At 37.7% G+C, this 25,408-nt stretch overlaps 2 protein-coding genes across 2 annotated transcripts; one reads left to right on the top strand and one right to left on the bottom strand.

The window, feature by feature from the left end:
* The first annotated feature begins 3,458 nt into the window (after positions 1–3,458).
* Positions 3,459–5,437, top strand: LOC138625383 (C-C motif chemokine 19-like). Its single transcript, XM_069706269.1, has 4 exons — positions 3,459–3,553; positions 3,668–3,788; positions 4,684–4,761; positions 4,886–5,437. Exons 1-4 carry the CDS (start codon positions 3,472–3,474, stop codon positions 5,031–5,033), a joined length of 429 nt encoding a protein of 142 aa, XP_069562370.1. The 5' UTR covers positions 3,459–3,471; the 3' UTR covers positions 5,034–5,437.
* Positions 5,438–23,519: 18,082 nt separating this feature from the next.
* LOC138625294 (C-C motif chemokine 2-like) lies at positions 23,520–25,179 on the bottom strand. The gene is made up of 3 exons (XM_069706116.1): positions 24,852–25,179; positions 24,635–24,749; positions 23,520–23,978 (listed from the first exon to the last, which is right to left on the bottom strand). The coding sequence occupies exons 1-3, from the start codon at positions 24,916–24,918 to the stop codon at positions 23,714–23,716; spliced, it is 447 nt and encodes a 148-aa protein (XP_069562217.1). The 5' UTR covers positions 24,919–25,179; the 3' UTR covers positions 23,520–23,713.
* Between the last annotated feature and the right edge of the window lie 229 nt (positions 25,180–25,408).

The raw sequence follows: 25,408 nt of genomic DNA, 5'->3' as shown, positions 1-25,408 counted from the left end.
TGTTTTTTCATGCCTCACAGCTTTGACAGCCTGGAACAATGCTAATTATGATAGAATAGGCATTTTATTTTTTGAAGATCATGCCACAGCCAAGTGCTTTGAGAGATTTTTTTTTTTTTATCTCTCCGCAGCCTCTCTGGTTTTCTAAACCCTCCTCTGTTGTGAAGTGCTTTTAAAGGATACTGACAATGCCCCTTTCTGTGGGTTTGAGGAAGTTTCTTGCTAATTTAAAATGCTTTTATTCCAAGATACTTTGCCACATTTGACATGTGCGGTTAGAAAGCTCCCATTTAGTTCTTTTTTTTGTGTGTATGCCTATGTGTGTGTGTGTGTGTGTGTGTGTTGTGTGTGCATCCTCGCCTTTTTTCAGCCCCAAACCCACGCAGGTGACCATAAGGGGCCTTGTGTGGGTGGACAACTCAATGGTGACCCCCTCTCTTTACCCTCACCCTCCTCTTCCCTCAAGTCCCCTCCCCTTCCCTCCTTTCTTGTCCTCTGTCCATCAGTAGGAGTTCAAAAAGAAGGGCCCAGGAAGAGAAAAAGTCCACGCCACTCACCGCCAAACAAATAATCACCAAAATATCCAAAAAATAAAAGCTAAATAAAAAAATAAAATGTTAATAGAGTAAATGCACGTTTTTTGATCATGAAGATGAGAGACAAATAGGGAAACTCTTGTAAAGAGGCACTGAATTAATCAAAACAATTTTTTTTTTATAGAGCAATCATTTTTAAAGTTGCATTAATCATTATTGTTTTTTTTTTTTTACATTACATAAGGATCAATTGTTGTGTAATAAAATTAATTACTCATTTAGTATCATTTTAGCATTGTGTTACTATTTTTGTTACCTCTTACTGCTCTCACCAACTTTTGTTTCCAGTCACAGAAATCAGCTGTTTTCAGTGAGAAACGTTTCATAAACCCACTGTGAATCATATCTGTCCAAAAGTAGCTGCTGAAAATTTGGTGGAAAATAAGAGATAGTAAAGAGCAGAACAGAGCTAAAAGAGCAGTGAATGCAGGTCCCCAGAACAAAACTTTACATGAATATAACAAAATAAAGGAAAGAAGGAAAGCAATTCCCAGACATCACTTTACTAAGTGGTGTGGAATTATTTAAGTTGCAACAACTGCTTACTTTAATCATTGATTAACCCCCCCCCCCAAGCATTCTCTATATCAATTGGTTAATAATTTGGTCTACAAAATGTAGGAACATAGAGACAAAATGAGAGTCCAAGGTGACATTTCAAATTGTTGGTCTGACCAACAGCCCCAGAAATATTACAATTTCAATGATATAAAACAGAGAAAGGCAGAGAATCTTCAAGTTTGATTATACAAAACTGAGTTGGTTTTAAGCAAATAAAAAAAAATGAATAGGTTAATTAGTTTAAAAATGATTTCCTATTTATTTTTTATTGATAATTAATTGATTAATTGAAGGTTTGTTTCAGCTCTAAAATGGCCAATCAATATATTAAAATGCAAATAGTAAATAAATAAATAATTAAAAATAACTGTAGTAAAGTTATTAGTGTGTGTGTGTGTGTGTGTGTGTGTGTGTGTGTGTGTGTGTGTGTGTGTGTGTGTGTGTGTGTGTGTGTGTGTGTGTGTGTGTGTGTGTGTGTGTGTGTGTGTGTGTGTGTGTGTGTGTCCTTCAATGAGGAAGGCAGGATGTGATAAGAGGCCATGTTTTAGGAACGATTAATAGGGATTAGGCTGTTAAAGCCGACAATTGTCCAGTTCATCACGTTGCCTTTATCAGCACACAAACATCTGCATAAACACAGAGGATAAAACAGAAGCCAGAATAACAGCCGTCCCCCTTATCTTGTGTTCCTTCATGTCTCTTGACATGATTAATACCTGCTGTGTGACCGAATGTTTAGCTGACTCCCAAACTGTCACTTCTGTGCTGTTAAAGTTTCTGCATTTTTGTTGCTGAGTGATACTGATGACTAGGTGTCGTGAAAGGAGGCTTTTATCCTACAGCAATTTTTGAGCAATGAAAAAGCCTGATTCGCATTGCACATATCCAAAGTAATTCCTGTTGTTGTTTTGACAATTACTCATGCTCATGTGGGTATAAAAAAAAAATGGCCAGATTTGCTTCACCTGTATTTATTATGTCTTGTCTCGCATCCACCAGTGGCCAACGCCAACAGTGCCCCCCTATGGGCGAAAGAGGTGAAAACTGCTGTCGAACGTTGCATGAGTATGTGTGATGTGCTAAATTGAGAAGTGTGGGCTTGACTGCCAAGTGGGAGGAAGGAGAAGGTTTCAAGGAGGGCACAAGTTGGGCAAGTCATAACAAGACACAGCTCCGAACAGTCAAAACTAATTTAGGCTCGCTGGGTCAGAGAAGGTGATGTCTGATCTAATATCTAATCAGCCGAATCTAGCAACACTTATTCACATGCAGAGACATTCATTACAAACACAATAGCAGCAGTGAATTGTCATTTCAGTTAATTTCCTCTCTAATTATTGTCAGCGGATTCCTGGATACTCAAAGAAACATTCATTTAAGGGAGGAAAAAAGGAAGTAGAGTCATTTCAATGAATGTTTTGGGATGCAGGACATGTAAATCCAGCTTCTAGCATGCATATATCTAATAATTGAATAATTTACAATTTATGTAGTGAGACTCTGAAGACACATTCAACTGGCGGTCCTGTCTTTAGCTGTCTCTACACATCCAAAGTGTCCTTGAGCAAGACACTGAATCCCTATCAGCCACAGTGGCCCTAATCTTTTGAGGACCTTCACATTCAAGATTTCCCAGTCAAAAAGCTCAATCACCTGGTGCATGCACTATAAATAAGAAAAACTCATGGTGATTCATCCATGCATGTTGCGGAAGTTTTCATTCACATTTTACTGATTCTGTATATTAGTCACTTACAGCTTGTAGTTTTTGATATGTACAGCGTGCTAGCCAGCATTTACAACTTGAAGATGTTGCACCTATCTGGGTCAGCTGAGCTAGATTTCAAGTTGTCAGCTTTCTGCGGTCTAAATAGGTCACGTTAAAGGGGGGGTGTTGACAAGCCTTTCATACTCCATCAGTTTTCGCCACAAAACAATCTCAAGATTCTGCTGATTCTGTAGAATATCCTCACAGCTGCTTGAAGCTACATTTTCAAATTATGACAATGGTTATCACAGTCATTTTAGTCAACACTATAACACTACATAAAGCACGATAAAGGCAAAATGTTGTGTTCCATGGTGAAACTCTCACATCACCACATACACAAATCTGGCACAGTATAGAGGTTTAATTCGAAATCGAAGTGCAAAGTTTGCAGCTTCGGTTGCCATGGTGCAACACTGGGCTTCCTGTCCTCAATTTAGGACCCACAGGTTACAAAAAACATTGGCAGTGGGATACGCATATATAAACACACATGCAGAGGTTTTGCATTCAGTAAGTTCTCTGTTGGTTATTTGCATTGTCAACATGACTTCCAGAGGTTTGATCGCCGTGACGACCATTCTCCTCTTCTTTGTACTGGGCATACTCAATCCTGCGCCAACTGTCCGTAAGTTTGTTTCATTACTTTCAACTGCTCAACCAGGTTCAAAGATAATAGATCTGATATTAGGACTCAAAGCTGAATTGATCAGTTAATGATGTGGTGTCTTTGTGTCTTCAGTGGGTTCCCAAGTGAGCAGAGACTGTTGTTCAAGATACAGCAGGAGGCCTGTGCCCTTCCAGCACATAATGGGCTACATAGAACAAACCATCAAGGAAAACTGCCGCATCGAGGCGATCATGTAAGACTCTCTCCTCCATGTAATCCAACTCTGTCTGCCCAATCAGAATTTATCAATATGATATTTTAATATGAGGGTCATAGTATGCTAAACCCTTACAAGGGTGTTGCTAAAGACTAACTAGCTGCATTGGATTTATTCCAAAATATTGAAAAGACACGGGTAATTATGGAAAGCAGAACTAATGTTGTTCCTGCAAAATCTGCCACCATAAAAATAATTTTATATATTTTTTACAGTTTTAAACAGCTTTTTAAACAGTTTTATTTTCATTATTCTAAACAGGCAGCTGTTTAGTCTGCTAATTATCTAAATAAATCCAAATATTTGTTCTCAACTGAACAAATCCAATCACACACAAAAAAGGTTGGGCATCAAACCTCAATAGTGTTGCAGGTGTTGACTGAAACGTGTTCATAGCACCATATATCAAATAGTATCAATTTTAGAAAACCTTGCTCTGAAGAACTCAGTAAGGTTCTTACTTTTTTTTAGTCTTGGCCCTTCTCACTTTTTAAAAGTCAGATATTCACATTTATGATTTAAGTCGTCAAATGTATTTGATCTTTAATTACTGTAAGGCTGGGTTTGGTTACCACAAAATAAATCACATGCATTTGAGAAACTTTACTTATTTTGATGAATAGATTTTTTTTTAAATTTTTAAATTTTATTTATTTATTTTTTTTTTAATGTTTACGTTCCTCAAAGTATGTTACCAAAAAATAAAAAAAATAAAAAAATAAATAAAAAATAAAAGTCTTTGTATTAGTATTAGTTTTTGAAATTCTGGTATACACTGGTATTATCAAAAGATTGCACCACACAACCATGCAATAACTATCATACTATAAAGTGCTGTTCATGTGTCTGTTAATGTGTTTCACTATTAAAGTTTCTACACGGTTAAGAACATAGAAGTATGCGCGACTCGGAAGGATAAGTGGGTGAGGAGAACTCTGGAATTACTCAGGTAAGAGATGCAGACTGATTTTAAAATAGGTTCAGTTTAGATATGGACCTTAAAAAAAAAAAAAAAAAATCACAATAAGCCTAATGTGTATGTATGAACAGAGTAATAACAATTTATTTTCCAGTTTAAAGCTGAAGAAGATGTCCAAGGGCACCTCAGCTGCACGTGAGACTCCAATCAGAAAACCTGGAACCCTTTCAGTTCGTGATGGGAGCAGATCTGTCTTTGCAACAACAGAGGCCTTCCCAAACAATACTGACAGTTTCTATTAGCAAAACCCAAGTGGTTGCCTCAGAGATTTGCAGCTGGAGAGTTTATGTTACAGAATTACAAGTTTAAAGGAATAGAGAAACTGCACCTGTGATCCAGTTATGTTGAAGATATTATCTCTTAAAAAGTAACAACATACTGATTACCTTTGCTTTTATTTTATGCATTGTACTTCCACAGCCTCAGCCTTAACACTCCAGTATCAAAGCTTCAGGGCAACCTAAAGAAAGCAGCTGTGAGACAAGTGCTGCAGATTAATTGCTCAGCCACTTAGAAAATGTTTGCGTATGTTTTTGTTATGTTTTTGGGATTATGCCTTTTCATTCCCTGCTATGAATCTGCTGCTTAATGAAGCTAATGTACTAACATATGCCAATCACAGTTCTCATCAATAAATGAATTTATTTCAGAGTACTCCAACAATGTTGTCCACGTTTATTAAATTAAACTACAACACGGCCTCACTAAAATTTGAACATGTAACTTTCATTGAAATTAATTTGTAACAGTGATTTCAGAGAAATTAACACTAACCAATGTCATAATATATTTTCAAGACACATATAATAGCCTGATTCTGGATTGGAAACTCCCATACATAATTAAAGGATATTTCCAAACAATAGATGACAAGGCCCATAAATTGTGTAAAATTAGTAGGCTCCAGATGGTATATATATTTTAGTGGCATTATATAAGTGTCTGGTGTACTTAGAAAAGGATGCTGCCAGCATATCTGCAGGAAGGTGTCTGAAAACTCTCTGATGAGCCGTCCTGACCGCTGATCACATGCAAATGTTTGACATGACTGACAGGGAGGCAGTTTCATGAGCTATTTCAGATCAATACCCCATGGGCTTGGGCGGTCCAGTCAGGGAAGGTGACTCCCTCAGTGGCACACTCTTTTCATTGAAAGCGTACTGCAGCCATTTCAAATATCCACTAGATGGCGGAATGAATCTATAAAAAAAAAAAAAAACAGACTGTCAGCTAAATCACGAGATCCTGAGGGTAAGGGCTCCCTGGCCAACAGAAGAAGGTAAATACTTTGGAGTTATCTACATCTAGGAGACGTGGTTTTGACTTGACTTTGAAAAAACACAATCAATTTGAGTTTGCTATCCACAAAAAAGTATCTGCAGATGCAAACCATGCCTCGACAAAAAAGAGATTTTTTTTTTTTTTCAGAGGACTTATAATCAAATATTACTGAATCACTCAAAGCTGCAAAAGGTTACAAAGTAATCTCAAGGAGTTTACAAACTTATCAGTCCACAGGTATACAACTCGGGGCTTATTTGAAGTTGGTGAACATGTTTTGTGTTCAAGAGTCTAGCAGACACAACTCAAGGTACATGATTGCATAGGGACCACGCTGCATGCAGAAGTAGCAGCTCTCCAAAAAAAACCATCAATATGCACCTGAAGTTTGCCAAACAGCACCTTGAAACTCCACAACACAACTGGGAAGTTGGTTTTGTGGACTTATAAAAGTAAGGTTGGCTTGTGTGGGAAGAACACATAGAAACATGAAAAATGATGTCCCACAGGTGAAGCAGGAAGGAGGGAGCATCAGGCTGCAGGGCTACATTGCCTCTGAACCTTGACAGCGTGCCATTATTGATGGAAAAATGAATTCCCAAGTTTATCAAAATATCTTCAAAATGGCTTAAACTCAGTAGAAGTTGGGAGATGCAGAAGGACAATGATCCTAAACACAAAAGTAAATTTACCACAAAACAACTTCAAACTGAATTTTTTTTTTTTTTTTTTTTTTTTTGAGCGCAGAGCTCAGAGCTTAACTCAGTAAGACCTAGGGATTTTTTCTGATTTTTTTTTTATTTCCACCTGAAAAAACGTCCCAAATTTAGTCAGCAACAGCTGTAAATTGTGAGGCAAAATGAACAACCTTGTGCTTTATGGATACGAGATCCTAGTTTTGAAATACAATACGTTTTGGGTTGAGGTCTGAAAAATCTTATTTTTATTACCACTTAATCAAAACTACGAATCAGAGAGTAAATAAAAGTCTTTTAACAATTAGTAAGTGACCTTCATGTGATTGAACATGTTCTTAAAATTCTCAACTGCAACTCTCCCAAATCTGATGTGACAGAAATGAGGAACAACAACTGCTGCATCCATGTCAGTCAAAGTAGTACAGGGCAGACTCTTTATCAATGTGCCACGCTTGCCAACTTTTGAAAAATAGCGAGATTATAGCAGATATGCCTCGTCACGCGGTGCAGGGACCTCGAGGGTGGAAGAGGTTACCGTTGTGACTTCAAGACAGCTGTTCACAACCAAAGAATATGGCTGCGTTGAAGCTGCTCTGTGAGGAAGAAGGATGCGAAATTCCTTCTTCCTTTTTCCACCAGCACTTTCAATGTTTAATGGGTATGTTCAATAAAGACAAGAAAGATTATAATTGTTTTTAAGGTATTTGCACATATCCTTGATAGTAAGCTAAGACCGGATCACATTTTATGATCAATTAATCAACTACACCTTTCAATATCAACTAATAACAATAACAACAACAAGTGTGGATATATGATTAGACTATATATTTTATTTATAGCAAACACCAGACAACTCTCAACTGCAGTAAACTTTGCTGCACATTATGGTTACATTTTGTATCTTGTGTATCTGTTAAGGCTTATTTCAACTGAACAAATATCATTAGCAGGAAAATATAAAGAAAAAGACATCGGACAAATAAATACTGCCAGTTATAAATATTAAATACTGACGACATTAAAAGGCATTTTTAAGTTATTTTAAATTAATTAAAGACGCTTGTCTGTAGGTATTCATGATGAGCAGGAGTGCTTTCTATGGGCTGGAGGTTGTAGTGGCAGGAGTAATTTTCTTTGCTCTGCGGACCTGCCTGTAAAACACATAGACATGGAAATAATGGTTAAAATATGAGCTTGTGCTACCCTTTCGAAACACACAGACATGATAAATCGACTTCAAAGAAACCAACTCGTATAAATACACAATATCAAAGATTGACTGAGAGGACAGGATGCTACTCACTCCAGCTCTTTGATCTTCTCGAACACCCAGTCCTGTTTCCAGTGGCTGCAGAATTCTCCATCTGTGGTCTCAAATCTGGGTGAAGAGAAGAAAGTTACTTACAATCTTTGATCCATTTTTTATGTAAGACCGTATTATTCAATGGTAGGCTATTAAAACTGTAACAAGATAAAAGGCCCAATCTTCACTGTCTTTTAAAAAATGAGGAGATGATTCTTACATGACAGCACGGACGCAGTGCAGGTTCTTCCTCTGGATCCTGTAGCCAATGATAGTTGCATTGATGGTTTTGATGCTGATCTCAGTGCAGCACCTGGTTACCTTTGTTTCTGTTTTACATGAAACAAAACAAGGATTTTTTGTCTTTACATTTTCTTCAGAATTTAACCAGTTCAAATGGCCATGACAGAGTACATTTATAAAGGTAATGATGAAGCTGAATGTGTACACAGCAGGTTAGAACTATAATATAGTGAACAATCTCGGACTGGAAACCTACCAGAGGCCGTTGCTGCCGTTACCAGAACCGTGGCGAGGAGGGCCAGGCATGCCAATCTTTTGATGCACAGCTGCATGGTGACTGCGTGAGATGCTCTGGAGGTTCTCTGCGGACGCTGACCGGTGGATCTGGCAACTGGAGATGACTGATCTCCTTGGACCAGACCTCCAGGTTTTATCGCATGAAAAGAGGAACCAGGCCAAACTAACCGGATGAATTATGTCTTTGGGTTTCTGCAGTGTGTGTATCAGGGTGGCGGAAAGGACACACTTGGGTGGACAACTCTGCAGACTCCCATTTCCCTTTTTTGATTTCATCATGATATTGACACAGACTGTGTGCCATGGTGTATTCATTTTTTAGGACTATCTTTCATTGCTTTTTCCATTATTTTATCACCATTACGCATAACAGGTAACGTGAAAGTTAAAGAGAAATACATAAAACATGCTTGCAAACCATACTAACAAACTAACACACCTGCTGTAATCTACTGATAGTCAAGTAAAGCAAGTTAGTGGCCTATTTGTAATATTCTTATAGTCATATTATTGTATTTAGTGTGATGTTTGCCTGTAGTTAAAAGACATGCAGTCTTATGTGTGTCAATGACTGTAAATGTTTTATCTGTCTGTATGTTGTGGCTGCTGGAATACACTCCAGCCTTCCATTACCTCCAACAGAGTAAGTAACAACAGAGAACGACTTGTGACAGTAATTTTTTTTAATTTTTTTAACATGACTAGCAAGCTATATAATCTCTATCTAATAGTTTGACATTAAGTGATTGCATTTAGGTATAAATCCTGCTGATTTCAGCAATAATGCACATCATGTGCTGATCACTCTGCCCAATGTGTCATCTAACTCTCTATCCCGCCTCTTTCCCGGGTGATGACGGTCATGGTCATTACAAGGAGAGGCAAAGGGGAAGGAAGAAGATTCTAAGGCTTTCCACCACAAACCACAGATTTCTCAGCATTCTCCACACAAATATGGTCAATTGTCCTTGCATGCTTTTTCACTGCAGTTACAAGTCTTAACTTGTTCAATGAGGCCTTTACGATTTCACCAAAGGTTAAAAAAACAGAAGTAGGAATATAACCCTCAATGAGAGTCTGATTTACTGCACAGTGTTTAGTTTTCACTTACATTTTAACAGTTTATTACAAAAATGCAACACAACTGCTAATAAATAAGCATAAATCTGGTCTTTGCTGTCAGTTTTGTCCTCAAGACATTAGTTGGCTGTAGGAAGAAATTAATTTGCTCTGCCTAGCTTTTATTTTTGTTTGTATTTTGCTTTAATGCAACATACTAAAGATCTATATTTTTTTAAATGACCTGTCTTATTGCTGAAGCTCGAGGTATGGAATATCTGTCAACACTCCTATTTTATTAGGGTTTTCTCCCAAATTTTAAGGCTGTCTACTGGCTGGTTGTCTCTGTCAGGGGTAATTTGCATTGCCTTCACACTTTGAATAATCGTCATACACAGATCTACAAGTTTGGTATGTTTGTCTAGCGATACCCAAGTTGCCAGATCATCTATGCAAAAATAACTACACGGAAAAACCACACACTACATACAATTTCAGCCCAAATGTCACCGCAACCTGGCATCCATTGCCAGTGCAGGATGGTTTTACACCTAAAAAAAAAAAAAATTACCAACTCAATATCACGGCAAAAAAGGTAACGTGAGGAACGTCACTCAACGGAGCCACTGAGATGAGGCAACAAGGCTGTCAAGTCCTCATAGGGAGGCTGGAGGGGTGGTGGAAGACATAAGTCACAGACCATATGCTCATTTTACCCTAACCCTTGTCCACTTGAAGCACAAGTTTTTTGTCATCACATGGCCAAAGCCGTGACGTTGTCAAGCTGCCTTCAAGTGGACTGCAAGGTCCACTTGAGGTTGCAAATACACCTGCAAATTTAAGCAGGTGTTGGACTGAAGAGTTTGCATTTAGATCCGCTAGTCACCGGGATAGTGGCCAAGACTTTTGAAAAGCCTGTAGTGTTGATTTTAATTTGCAACATTAACACATACATCTACTTTGAAGCAAATGCAATCATTATAAACATTATGTTCAAGGAATGATAATTGGTAATATCTGGTTGTGTACCAGAGTTAAGCTGCAGTGATAAACCCATGTTGATGTTGTGTCATAAATGGAAATAGAAATTTAAACAAATATCCCCCTATACTGGAAGACAAATTTGAAATGCAAGAGTGATCACAGGCCTCCACTCATATAATTTCATATTTTCAGTGAATTATAAAAGACTGTGACGATGGCTTCTGTCATATTTTTCTGCATGTTGAAGAAACAACTGAGTTTATTCACAAAAAATAAATTACACAAAAATGTTAATAATGCATGGATTGCATTTCTGAGTTACGATATCATGTCTCTGAGAAATCAACTCAAAAATAGCTTACCAAAAAAGCAGAACTTGTCATTGCATTTCCAGTGTCATTTCCCGAGAAAGACAAGGCTGCATTATCGTCTTTGTCTTTCTTTTGCAGAAGCTTTCAGATGTTATAAGAGTGTCTGCTGTAAAAAAAAAAAGATCCGGTTGATACGATCCACTGATAACTAAAGGCACTTTGATTGTGTGAGTTTACTGTATGTCACCATGTTCCAGATGGGTCTGATAAATTCCTGTTTTTAATATTGATACGACATCGAGACATGTCACATTGTGCAATGAATGCCTTGAGAATTGTAGCATTACAATGTAAAAAGAAACAGCGAGGGAGCAGAAGCAATCCATTAGGTCACGTAATCCATCTGTGCTGCTCTTATATTTAGTGAATGCAACAAAACAATGAAATGCACAGACAGCCCAGAATCTCACTGTGTGCAGGGATTGTAAGAAATATAAGAACACAAAAACTGTACAGTATATGCATAGTGTATAGTTTCAGCATGTACACTAGGGTTTTAGTTTTCTCACATAACAGACATTACCATGAGGCCTAAAGGTTAAATCATTTGTATCTTGTTCATTTTGCAGAAAAGATGAGTATGGTGGAGGGAAAACATTTGCTGAAACATAAAAGCACAATTAGGGAGTAATATATTATGCTGCAAAATTGTTTTACATCTATAAATCTCAAATGCTGAGGAAACCATTGTCACTGCAAAAAAAAAAATCAACAATCTCTGATCCCCTCAAATATACAGAAAGTTGGGACCGGCTCCTACTCTGCACATCCTCATAGCACTTTATTAAATCTCACCAAGCTGTCATTTCAGATGTTGCATTGTCACACGAGTATTATTTTAAGGCTGTTTGTTTGCAATAAATGTCCTTTCTGATATGAAGGACGATCATTATAGGCAATCAGACTCAGAATCAAATCTGCAGTGAAAGGAAGACAAATATGCTTCCACAAAGTCATCATATTTCATGACCTAATGTTCAATGTTCTACTAATCTGAAAAACTAGTCAGCATGTGTTGACAGCAGTGTCTGATGAGACTGAATTATACAGACACGAATTTAGTGGAGTTTTTCAATGAAGCCTTACAGTAAAATCGTAATAGAAAAGCAGAAATGATGACTCAGAATAAGGATGGAAGCATGAACAGTGTGATTCGCTTCACTAAAATGAGGATCTTATTGCAAAACACGCTTTCCACTTTCGGATTTGAGAGTAAAAAAAGAAAAGTTCTCCTTTTTTTGCATCTCATTCACAAGTTTTTTATTTGATGTCCCTTAATTTAACACACAAAATGACTGCAGTTAGCATTTCCTGATTCTAGGTGTAAGTGTGTTAGGATTTATTAAATTCAACAATCCAGACAGCTATACATTGTACCATGGCTTCTCTCGTGTCATTATCTTTATGGGCTCCAACTTGCCCCAAAATGATCAGACAATGTAGTACAATACTTGGAACAATTTCAAAGTGAGTCATTGCACTGCAGACCTTAGCACTTTGTGGCACAACTAAGGAAAATGTCAGTTATTATTCCTGAGTCATGCAGTAACAGACGGTCAGTGAGGAGGGAAAAGGATAGAATCAATTAAAACTAATGGACCCATCTAAAAATTTCCACTCACATTGTCATTTTAAAAGCGACCGAAGGAAATCTTCATCAGTCCTTACTGACTATAAGAGAACTTTTACAGGGACATTACAGCTGAGGGGAAATATTTGATCTCACTTTATCTCATTTTAACCAGAATTAGTTTTTATTGAGTAATAATTCTTCTCCTGCCTTGCATTATGGCAATATCATATAACAGTTTCAAAGTAATTTCCATAGTTTGAGTCGTGTATAAAAGTCAACCACCAACTTTCTGTATGTGCTGTTATTGTACATGTGAACTAGAGATGCACTTAATTATTTTAATTTAATAATTTCTTTTTCTCTGGTATGCCAATAAAACTGTAAAAAAAATAAAATACAAATGACTGAAAATACAAAAAAAAATGTAACCAACAAATTGTTGAATTCTCTCAAAACACATTACCTGTTCTTGACTCTCAAAACAGTCAATTACTCTATGACCAATATGATAAAGCAGTGGTTAAGATTTGCTATTAATAATTAACTACTTGCACTGATTAATTAAATTTTATATTCAACTGGTGAATGATTATTTTTAAGCCTGAGGTCATCAACCTGATTATTTTTAAGCCTGAGGTCATCAACCTAAACAAATCCATCTGTGGCTGCATTCAAATTCTTGGTGATTGTTATTACTAAAACCATATACCACTTTCCCACCTTGTGAATTTCCTAGAATGCCTTCTTCCTACTTAACTTTTGAGGATAAAGCAACTACATTCAATAGGTGTCAGTGATGGATAGAAATAATTTTTTTTAAATAAAATATGCAGTTTTTGAACATTTCACTAAAGGTAAACAAAGATAAATAAAATAAGCTAAGACACAAAAACATAGGTGCCCAAGATAGGAAGGAAGGATATATATGTATGTTAATCATGTCAGGCGTGAGCAACTCTGCAGATGTCATCTGATTCATCTGGGTATGAACATGGCACCAGTCCACACTCTGTATAAAGATTATTTAGCTCAATTTAATTGGATCGTTGATCGCAGGGGGCTATGTTTCATAGAGGCTCCTCCCATGTTAGAACCACATTGCATGGCAACCGACATAAGGAAGTAATACTGCCAACTTCTCTGCTTGAGTGTTAATTAGATATATTAGATATATATTCTGGTGACAGATTGAATGATTAATTCACACAACATCAATATTACATTTTTTAAGTATCACGGTTATTGTTAATATTAGTAAACTTTATTAAACTGCGACACCCCTAATAATATCCGAAGCATAACGATTCATATTTGGACACATTGCTTCATACCCTCACCCCCAGCGCACGCTAACATTAACAGTGCAGTTGTCAGCATCTGCTGCTGCTATTCATGCAGGAACAGAAAGTACATACAAAGTCTGTCTGCACCTGCACAAACCAATCTAACGTCTACCACAACTACCACAGATAACACAAAGTTCGCAAACTATAGTTAATGCCAGCAAATATGCAAGCACAGCACACTCACCTGATGATGACAGGGATGAAGCTGATCCAGAATGACAACTGTTTTTAGCACACTGGTTCCGTCAGCTCGTGTGAGGATATGTCAAAACCTGCCTGTGTGGGTAATAATTGCATCTCACCTTTGAGGATCCCAATCTGCAGATGCCTGGGATACAAATTTAACAAATTACCCAAATAAATTGGAGGGAAGTCACAAATGTCCAGTGGACCCACAAACGGACAAGACGCAATCCACAAATGTGCATGACTTGTTTTACTCGTGCTAATGGATCAACAAATGTCAATATTTACAGAATAAGTTATGTGTATTTGCAAATCACTGTATTTCTGTGGATATGCATTACACAACACAAATAAGGGCACATGTTTGTGGGTAGTGAAATACTGGTGGACCAAGGTACACGTTTGTTGATTGTCTGGGTTACAACTATCAAAGTCCAATAAAAACATCCACAACATTGCAGACTGTTTCCTATCTCAGGTCTGGCACGGGGTTCCCGAGGCATCAAATAGTCACTGGAGCATGTTAAGTACGGGCCAGACTGTCAGAGCAGCATGATAAGATGGCAACTTTGAGCAAATGGCTTTGTAGATAAAAAGATAAATAAAACTGTCGGTTATTTTCAGCACCACATCCAGTTTTTAAAAGCTTACCTGTAAAATTCAAATCCTGGGATGATACTTCGGTTCCTCCATCATGCAGTGTTAGTTGGCATCTGTCGGACTTTAACAGAGTTTGATCATGAAAAAAAATAAGCCTTTTTATTACACAATATACAGTAGCCAACGTCAATTTGACTTTTGGTGTACAAAATTGCAACGTGCTCTATTGTTTTTATTTCTAGTTTAAATGCAGCACAACTCCTCCAGTGTAAACCGCGGCCTTTATTAAACTAACAGGCCAGTAAAAACTATTTTCTGCCAAAAAAAAAATCACATTTCAATCTTTTAAAATTTAAAAGATTTTGTCACATCAGATGGCATATTTCAGCTCCTGCCTTTAGACTTAACTTTACTGAGCTCGCTAAAATTTTGTCAAGCTAACATTAGCATAGAAAAGACACTCACTATATAATTCTTTGTGACACATTTCGATCCTCTAAATATCTTCTCATGAAGCAGATAATCATAGAACCCAGGAAACTTTGAGTAAAACTTTAAATATGTTGGCAAACTTGCCTCCACCTTGACCACTGCTCATTTCCTTTCCACCATTTGACATTTCCTCCTTCTTCATTTGGATATGCTACCACCATCTGTTGGACGTACAGGAAAACTGCACCAATCAAACATGAAAGAACCAATCCTTGTACAAAATTTGGAGTTTACATACCCACATTTTATGATGTCTATCTTCATACTTTGGTATAAGCAGTGGTTGTTGTGGAAGTTTACCATGATGGCCTTCCTTACAGCCTTTTTTCTATGATAAAGTAATGAAGATCGGTGTCACTTCCAATGTTGTGGCCTAAAGGGGATTTTCAAGATGGTGCAAGCAATGTATTTACCACATGATGACTCTTATCTGACTTGAAATCTGAAATGTCCCCACTGCACGCTCTTCTAGACTTGCACAAAAGAATAGTTGGCTACAAACCAAGTGAGTTTTAGTGGAACAGAACAGTATGCATGTGCATTTAACCTCACATATACCTGCAAATGCTACGAGATCAACACACGGACATTTGTTTGGTCTCTGCATGCAACCACACTGGTTGCAGAGCCGGCAGTAGCATCGGCAAACGTTCACCTCAAAAACCTACAAGCCTCTGTGTTAGAAAGTGAGACATACAATAGTTGTGTATCGTAGGAATTCACCATGACATCGACAGTTACGGTTTTCCTATTGTGAGCCTTGTTTTAAGATCTATTACTTTTTCCAGGTTGTATTGAGGCCTAAAAGTTATCAGTGGATTCATTTAGTCTCGTATCAAACCTGAATAAATAGTTTCTACTCATCAACTCAGAAATGTTATTTGCTGCTTTGTCACATTATTATGATAATAATAAGAAATCTAAAAGCTCCCAAGAAACCTGACCTTGTAGAAAATTGCCAACAAATGTGCATTGATTCCTTTAGTAAAGCCGTAATAGTATCACTTTCACTGACCATGAAGATTACATGTGGTGGTTTTACAAGTGCATATTTTCATATAATAGTTTGAATTGCAAATGCTATAATTGTATATACAAACACCACATCCTCCTGCAATGGAAAATGTATTGACACCGTCAGACCACCATCGATGAGTAAGTGGAGAGACGAGGACCGCAGTGGTGAGTTACTGTGGGAGGAAGTATACTCTACTTTCCTTTGTGTGCGTATATGTGGGTGCAGCATGTTCAAATTGCAAGGAGCATAAATTAAGGTTGACTGTGTTGGTGGTCTTAAAAAGGCATTGCAGTGCAGGCTGCACATCACATCTGTTTTAGCTACAGACACACAATGACAAGTCTCACCTTCATCTCGCTTGTGCTTGTAACTATGCTGGTGTCCACAGCCTCGGCTCAAGGTAAGACGGATATAAATGTTTTAATAGATGAGCATTTAGTTTATTTAAGTTTTATTTCATGTCTGTTTATGATAATGAGGATAATATTGAGAATATTGTGTCTTTATTAAAAGGTGGGATTTCAAGTTGCTGTCCCAAGATTTTAGACACTCGAATCCATCGCGAACTGCTGACGAGTTACTACAAGGAATCGTCATGTCCTTTATCTGCAGTGGTGTAAGTAGAAGAGAAACTATCCAATATTTTATTTGTAAGTCTTGTGGTTCAGAATTAAGTACTATCTTTCTTATTTCAGAATTTGTAAAGTTTTTAATAATCATCTTCTTTTGAGAAATGCTGCAGTGTGTTCCTGACTGTGTTGCTTTGTTGTAATTTTCAATAGATTCACTACATGGAAAGGCAAAAGAATCTGCTCTGACCCTTTAAGACTGTGGACACAGACCAGCATGGCCTATCTGGATGGAAAAAATTGGCAACAACAGCATATTTCATCCCACAGACGCAAAATCCGCCACACAAAATAAGACTAAAAGGCCATAGTTTTCTATTTTTCTTCCACCATTTGAGTTATACAGACTTTGAATATTTTCTTATCTACTACCTTACTGTTATGAAGTAGATGACATCTACTGTATTGTATTTATAAGTTTCAGTTGCATGAAGTTTATCTGTTCTTTTGTATGAATGTAAATTTGTAAATGACATGTTACTTTGATTGTGTACTATTGAAAATGGCTAATAAAAATGGTGATGTAAAGCTTTATTTTGGTGATTACAAGTTTCAAAATAGATTTCTGTCTACGGTGCGTGTATAGAAGAAGCTACAAACTTAGCATCTAGAAGCACCTCTGCTCATCTCTTTATCGCATCTCTGTAAAAAAAACAACACAAAAACTTAAATTGGAACATGAATCTACGAGCAGCGCTCTTCTCAGAGACGGTTGACATTCTGAGGGGAAAAGTAGGAGTCCTAGACTGAAGGATTAAAGTAGTACTATCTACTTAAAATTCCTGAATTTAAAAAGTAGGCATGATCAATTTTTTTTTACATAATGTAAGAAAAGTAAAAGTGCTTTTTTCCATACAACTGTATATCAAATTATTAGCTCATCAGCGACCATGCATCCATGAACAATTAGAATTTTACCATTGATAAACTGGAGTTAGTTTTAACCTCTTTACGTACGAAGGACTCAGGTCAAGGAATGACTTGTTTTATGTAACATTTTAAAGTAACTTTAACTACGGCTGTAACTGCAGTAGAGTAAAAGTTGAGTGCAGTATTTGAATAAATGTACTTTTCTTTTTTACCACTGCCCACAACAATAAAGGGGTGGGCAATATATATGCAGCATAACTGAATAAAATACTGTATTCAGAATGCATATACTACTAAATATTTATTTTACATAATTTGCGGTTTTCATTTATAACCCGTATTATGTTAAATTGTGGTGAGATGAGTGTTTATTCAACTTTACTGTAATGTTTGAGAGTACAGGGCGTTTTTTACAAGGTGAGTGTGTGATTTTGTCCAATAGCATGCAGTGTCTACAGGTGATGGATGGAAACTTCCGTTTTCTGTATCACCTTCTATATTTCTATAAGGAATATTTTGAAATTAAACATTTAAATATAATATATATAATATAGTGTATTCATAATAATAGACATAGACACAGTGTCACTCAGAGCTGCTCTCTAACCCTATGACAACCTTTTCATACCACTCTCATGACATTTACTTGCAACCACTAAATAAAATGTCAGCCCCAACACAAACTCTTCTTTAATCAAGTCTTCTCTAAGCCTGTTCTCGTGACCATGTGTCATTCGCAGAGAAGTGAGTTGAATAATTTTCATCTATTCATTAACGACCACCATGTTTCCCTTCCTTTCATTGTAATAGTGTGACATGGTGGGCTTCAAGATGACCAGGTGGAAGCTTTAGGGGCTTTCAGTTTCCATTGTTTGATAGCAGCAACGCAAGGAAGTGTGGTAAAAAAAAAAAAAAAAAAAATACATATAAAAAAAACCCCTTCATTTAGTGGGTTGAAAGAGAAAGTACCACTCGGTCTCAATGTGTTGTAGCTGGGGGAAGTTAGAGGCGCTGAGACTGGAGAGATTGTAATGGGTTTTCCCTACCCCTTGCCTAAATTAGTGGCCCACTATTGTTGCCATTTTCATGACCGAGCTGTTAAGTGTTACAATGCAAAGATAAATTACAACTTAAACTGTTATTAAACAGAAAAGTGAAGATACTGTAAGTGTGGTGTTATACCTAGAAACATAAAACTGTGGGTGCTTAGACTTTTGTTATGGCATATCTTTACTCCTGTAAACCCTAAATCACTTATAGTTTAAGGTTTAGACAAACTCTTTGAAGATATATGTAAATCATTTTTTTGTAATGAGCACTTTTTGTATGGTGAGTCTTCCGAAGCTCTACCTTGAGTTGTGTTTCTTCAAGTACTTCACATGCGGCTGCAATCATAACAGTAATGGATTATCATTCACATCAGATTTGTGTGCTGGGAACTGTCACATGTAATGTGTGTGTGTGTGTGTGTGTGTGTGTGTGTGTGTGTGTGTGTGTGTGTGTGTGTGTGTGTGTGTGTGTGTGTGTGTGTGTGTGTGTGTGTGTGTGAGAAAATGGTAGGAAGATGCCAATAAATATCTTCCTGTCCCCCAGTGACTTAAATTCAGTCTGATATTGGAGCTGAGACAAGCGGTGTGAGATCGTACTTTCTTCCTGATGGGTTAACCACAAAACGCCTCTCTTAGGAGTACAGAGTACAGTACTGAAGTGAACATAACTCACTTCCTTTAACTTACTTACGTTGTACTCACTTTTAATCACAATCAAAATTACATTACTGAACAAATTAGTGTTCATTTCCACAAATTACCCTCACTTGAATGCTTTACACCAGGGGTCTCCAACCTTTTTTTTCCCTTTGACAAAATAAAAGTGTCTGAGAGCTACTCATGTTTAGTATCCCTTATTCATACAGCTGATCTCCATCCAAACCAGGTGACTAAGCTTCTTTTATGTACAGTGGGTACGGAAAGTATTCAGACCTCTTTAAATTTTTCACTCTTTGTTTCATTGCAGCCATTTGCTCAAATCAAAAAAGTTCATTTTATTTCTCATTAATGTACACTCAGCACCCCATCTTGACAGAAAAAAACAGAAATGTAGAAATTTGTGAAAATTTATTAAAAAAGAAAAACTGAAATATCACATGGTCATAAGTATTCAGACCCTTTGCTGTGACACTCATATTTAACTCACATGCTGTCCATTTCTTCTGATCCTCCTTGAGATGGTTCTACTCCTCCATTGGAGTCCAGCTGTGTTTAATTAAACTGATTGGACTTGATTAGGAAAGGCACACACCTGTCTATATAAGACCTTACAGCTCACAGTGCATGTCAGAGCAAATGAGAATCATGAGGTCGAAGGAACTGTCCAAGGAGCTCAGAGACAGAATTGTGGCAAGGCACAGATCTGGCCAAGGTTACAAAATAATTTCTGCAGCACTCAAGGTTCCTAAGAGCACAGTGGCCTCCATAATCCTTAAATGGAAGAAGTTTGGGACGACCAGAGCTCTTCCTAGACCTGGCCATCCAGCCAAACTGAGCAATCGTGGGAGAAGAGCCTTGGTGAGAGAGGTAAAGAAGAACCCAAGGATCACTGTGGCTGAGCTCCAGAGATGCAGTAGGGAGATGGGAGAAAGTTCCACAAAGTCAACTATCACTGCAGCCCTCCACCAGTCGGGGCTTTATGGCAGAGTGGCCCGACGGAAGCCTCTCCTCAGTGCAAGACATATGAAAGCCCGCATAGAGTTTGCCAAAAAACACATGAAGGACTCCCAGACTATGAGAAATAAGATTCTCTGGTCTGATGAGACCAAGAGTGAACTTTTTGCCGTTAATTCTAAGCGGTATGTGTGGAGAAAACCAGGCACTGCTCATCACCTGCCCAATACAATCCCAAAAGTGAAACATGGTGGTGACAGCATCATGCTATGTTGTTGTTTTTTTTCAGCTGCAGGGACAGGACGACTGGTTGCAATTGAAGGAAAGATGAATGCGGCCAAGTACAGAGATATCCTGGAAGAAAACCTCTTCCAGAGTGCTCTGGACCTCAGACTGGGCCGAAGGTTCACCTTCCAACAAGACAATGACCCGAAGCACACAGTTAAAATAACAAAGGAGTGGCTTCGGAACAACTCTGTGACTATCCTTGACTGGCCCAGCCAGAGCCTTGACCTAAACCCAATTGAGCATCTCTGGAGAGACCTGAAAATGGCTGTCCACCAACGTTCACCATCCAACCTGATGGAACTGGAGAGGATCTGCAAGGAAGAATGGCAGAGGATCCCCAAATCCAGGTGTGAAAAGCTTGTTGCATCATTCCCAAGAAGACTCATGGCTGTACTAGCTCAAAAGGGTGCTTCTACTCAATACTGAGCAAAGGGTCTGAATACTTATGACCATGTGATATTTCAGTTTTTCTTTTTTAATAAATTTGCACAAATTTCTACATTTCAGTTTTTTTCTGTCAAGATGGGGTGCTGAGTGTACATTAATGAGAAATAAAATGAACTTTTTTGATTTTAGCAAATGGCTGCAATGAAACAAAGAGTGAAAAATTTAAAGGGGTCTGAATACTTTCCGTACCCACTGTATGAGCAGCTGTTTCTTCCCAGGTCAGCGTGTGAGTCTCTGCTGTGCTTTGCAGGCACATCTCTGTCCTATGGTCTCTGAGTGTCTCATGAAGGACGGAGATCAACCGCTACTGCACTGACACAGGAGAAGGAGACAGAGGGGATATTCGTTAATAAGTTGCGTTGATTGCGTTGTTCTCTCGGACAGGGTAAAAATTAATTAAAACTTGTGTTTTCACCCAGAGTTGTATGTGGCTAACACTTTAGTCATACATGTTGGGTGTTGCATGAGTGACTGAAAGATTTCGTCGTATTTCCTTTTCTTAGAAGAGAGGAAACAGTTGAACAGTACTCTTCTGCTAAATTCGACCTCCACAAGCATGCACTAACATTCACATATACCCAAACCTGCTCGACAGAACATTCAGGATGTGGTGGTTATTATGGTACAGCAGCCCCACAGTTTCAAATAAAACCAAACACAGCCCAGAAACAGAAAAGCAAAACAAATAGTAAACACATCATTCACCATGCCATCGCTGATCTCCAGATTTTCTGTTTTAAATGTATGATGTGTATTTATTTGATGAATTTACAAAGCAGTTTTCCATGAGCAAATAACCATTAGAGAAAAAGCAGAAGGTGATATATACAAAATATTATTCAATTGTACATCTTACAGTACTTCATTTACAGTGGCAGAACTTTACATGTCCAACTTGTATAATGTATTTCTGGCTCTGATGTTTCATGTCACTTAAAAACTATATTTTTTTGTGTGTCACAGTGAACAGGCTGAACCAATGTTGTGGTATAAAGGGGAAATATCGACTCTCAAATTAATAATTTTCAAAGGACATAAATAACTATAGCATCTAGCATTTTCCAATATACCTCATTGGTAAATGACCATAATTATGACAGCAATCACTGAGTATTTTCTCTGCACGTCCATCACAGTCTGAATAAGGCACAGAACAAGAAAATAAGCCTGGCTGTAATAGACAGTCTGCTTTGACCTACTCAGATCGACTTGTGCATTACTAAACGGACAAGGAAGATCATTGCAAACCTTTTACACCCTGATACGTGGTGGCAATAACATGTCTAAGCCTTTCCAAAATTACGGTGCAAAAGAACCTGGTCTTTCCAAACTAGCAGATACACTCATGAGCAGTTAAACCAGCCAGGTTTCTGTAAAATGACCATGCAATCTCCAGAATCTATAGTGTTCATTATGTATTAAATATATTATATAACTAATGCTGCTGTTAAAATGTTAGATTAGTTATATGCCTTGATAAGGTTTAGGTTTGATTTGACGTATTTAGTAGCTCATGCAGGATGCTGGTTTCCTGTTAGAACAGTAGCTTATGATTAAGCTTGTGCTTATTATTGTCCGGTTGTTACTAGGGGGGGTTCAACAGCATGTTTCTGGGGACAGGAACATACTCGCTGGCTTAACATGTCATTGGCTGGTTGTGACTTACAGCTAATATCCATTGGGCTTGTGATATTAGCTGATGATATTGCAGCGAAAAGTGAATATAGCTTGCTTTGGAGAGCTGTGCTGAGTATACATATAATTCCCAATATAGCAGGTATTAAGTGCGTGCCCACCTGATGACTATGTAGACTTGCTTAGACTCACAAATTCCTACTGAAACAATGTTATTTTGGTCAGGGTAGTTTAGCCTCGACAGATATCAGTCAGATGTAAGGTTGGGTCAAGCTGCCGAGCGGCTGGTCTTTGTTTAAGTAAGAGTAGGAGTCAAAGTTACGATAGTTCACTCAACTTTTACTGTATTGATAACTGCACGTATAATTTATGTGCATAATACCTTTTGTAGCAGTACAAAAAATGGGGGTACTATTGCGCAAGTAATGCAGGACTGTTTATACAGAATAATTGTATTTGTATCTAGACATGTTAAGATAGATTTCTTTGTCCAGCAGACTATGTTGTTATATTTTATGTTCTTATAAACCTACCCACCTGCTGTGTAACATCGGCATTTATGATGTTTGCATATATCTAGATTGTTATTGCCGTTTCGTAGTTTGTCTCTGTGGGTTTCCCTCTGGCTCATTTGTTATTGGCATAATGTGTAAACACAATTAGTTACTAAAATTCTGATTCAGATTGTTTCATTTGTTTACAACAAAAACACAAAATTTGCTAAAAAGTACTTTAATGGCAGTTGACAGCAGGAAAGCTTCAAATACATGAATTTGGATACACACAACTATGGCAATAAAGTATGGTTACAATATCTTTAATTGCAGATATATATGTTGTTTCAGATTTAGGTATTGATACAATATAGCAGGACAAGTCCAATTAAATAAAGTAACGTTTGCTGACTGTGGTAACTCTGATTTGTCATGTGATTCCTCAGGCACATTTTGTCTGCCCCTTTGTCCTTCTCCTGTTTCTCTGCCTTCGTCGTCTCTTTCCATTTCTCCTGTTGTTTCGAGGTGCGTTTTTTGATGCTGTGGACGCTGTTGTTTTCATGCCACTTGCAGACGCTTCTTCATCTTCTTCATTCTGTCCCTTCTTTTGCAACGCTTTTGTCTCTTTGTCCACCTTCAAAATTGCTCTTCTTGCCCAGCCGCTGTTAGGGTTGGAACAAATTGTTTTTCCAGCCACTGCCTTAAACCTGCAATTGATATGTGAGTTGTTAATGGCATCATAATGCAGTTTTTAACAGTTTCAAATTAATTACTGATGGGTTCAATCAAATTGACCAAATTTGTCTGTCCTCTCTGACTTCTAGAGGTAGCTAGATATGTACATAATCAGGTTTTGACATTTTCCAAGTTCAATAAATACAAAATTGGGATTATAAAAATTTCAACTTCAGCATCTCTCTGCAGACAGGGTCCCCGTTACTCCGAACAATCCACAGTTCTTTCTGTTAACTGTTTTCAAAGACAAGTGTCAACAGTTAGGTTTTTGGATTCTTCAGAATAATTGAGACACTTTCTTGAAAGATACCTTGTTGTTGAATCTATTAAATATATATGTTCCAGTACTCAAAGCAGTGTGAATCATTAGATTTCCTTCACCCCTCTTTTATTCTGGTGGTGTTAGAAATCTTAGATAGACACTGTATTTAAAAACCTGGACAAATACAATCTAAACTGTTTACATGATTGGATATCACTGAAGGTAAAAGAGGAAAAAAAAAAAACGTTTTTTTTTTTTTTTTTTTTTTTTTTTACTTTGTAATTCATGTAGAAGTACATATGGAGATCTGTTAAAAGTTTAGATATAGCTTTATTCAATACAGTGTAAAATTGCAAGACAACTTACACTACGGCTGTGATGGGACAGGCGCCCTCAGACTGAATGGTATAGTTCATAATTTGTAGAACTGGGATTCTCGTTGTGGACCACTGGTCGCAACAGCTTTTCACACGGCCGGGGGCTAAAAAGGTCACACAAAGACAGGTTAAGTTAATTTCACCCTGACAAATATTCAGACCACACATTCAAACAAAAACTTATATTATTTCTCAGTAGTACTCACTTGTTTGGACCAAGCTCATCCATGTGGTGAAACAGAGAAGAGGAGCAAAAACCAGGCTGAGCTGCATCTTCAGAATGACACTTTGGTTATCTACTTCAGTGGTCGAGCGTAGACTCTTTCAGCACAAACTTTTTACAGTCGTTGTCTTTCGCAGTAAAATCAGAGCACAGACTCAAAGCAGTCTTATTCACTCAGCAGGCGTTGTCTGTACGTTCCTGGGTTCTCCAATTAGTGAAGTTCTCTGTCTGTCCGAGCATTCAAGTTTTGACTTGGCTCTTATAAAGCACAAGCCCTTCTGCCTCCTCCCTACATGCTCCCTACCCTGTCACCATGGGGGGATAGTCACCGTGGTCTCACAGTGGGGGGAGAGGAAACAATTAGTTCACCTTTCAGAAGCCAAAGAGTAGAAACCGTCTATTAACCACAGCCCTTCCCACAATGAGTACAACTACAGCATCACTCTGAGGTGCGAACACTGACACTTTTAGCTGTGGTGTACATAGAGATACACGGGCGCTCAACACTTTCCTCTACACTCTACCGGAAAGTAACAAGTC

Source organism: Brachyistius frenatus, unplaced genomic scaffold (genome assembly GCF_029030835.1).
Source record: "Brachyistius frenatus isolate BFR_SWC_R1_liver_20210118 unplaced genomic scaffold, ASM2903083v1 Contig_61, whole genome shotgun sequence".
NCBI lineage: Eukaryota > Metazoa > Chordata > Actinopteri > Embiotocidae > Brachyistius > Brachyistius frenatus.
Note: the sequence above shows the minus strand (reverse complement) of the source record. Positions and strands in the feature narration are given on the sequence as shown.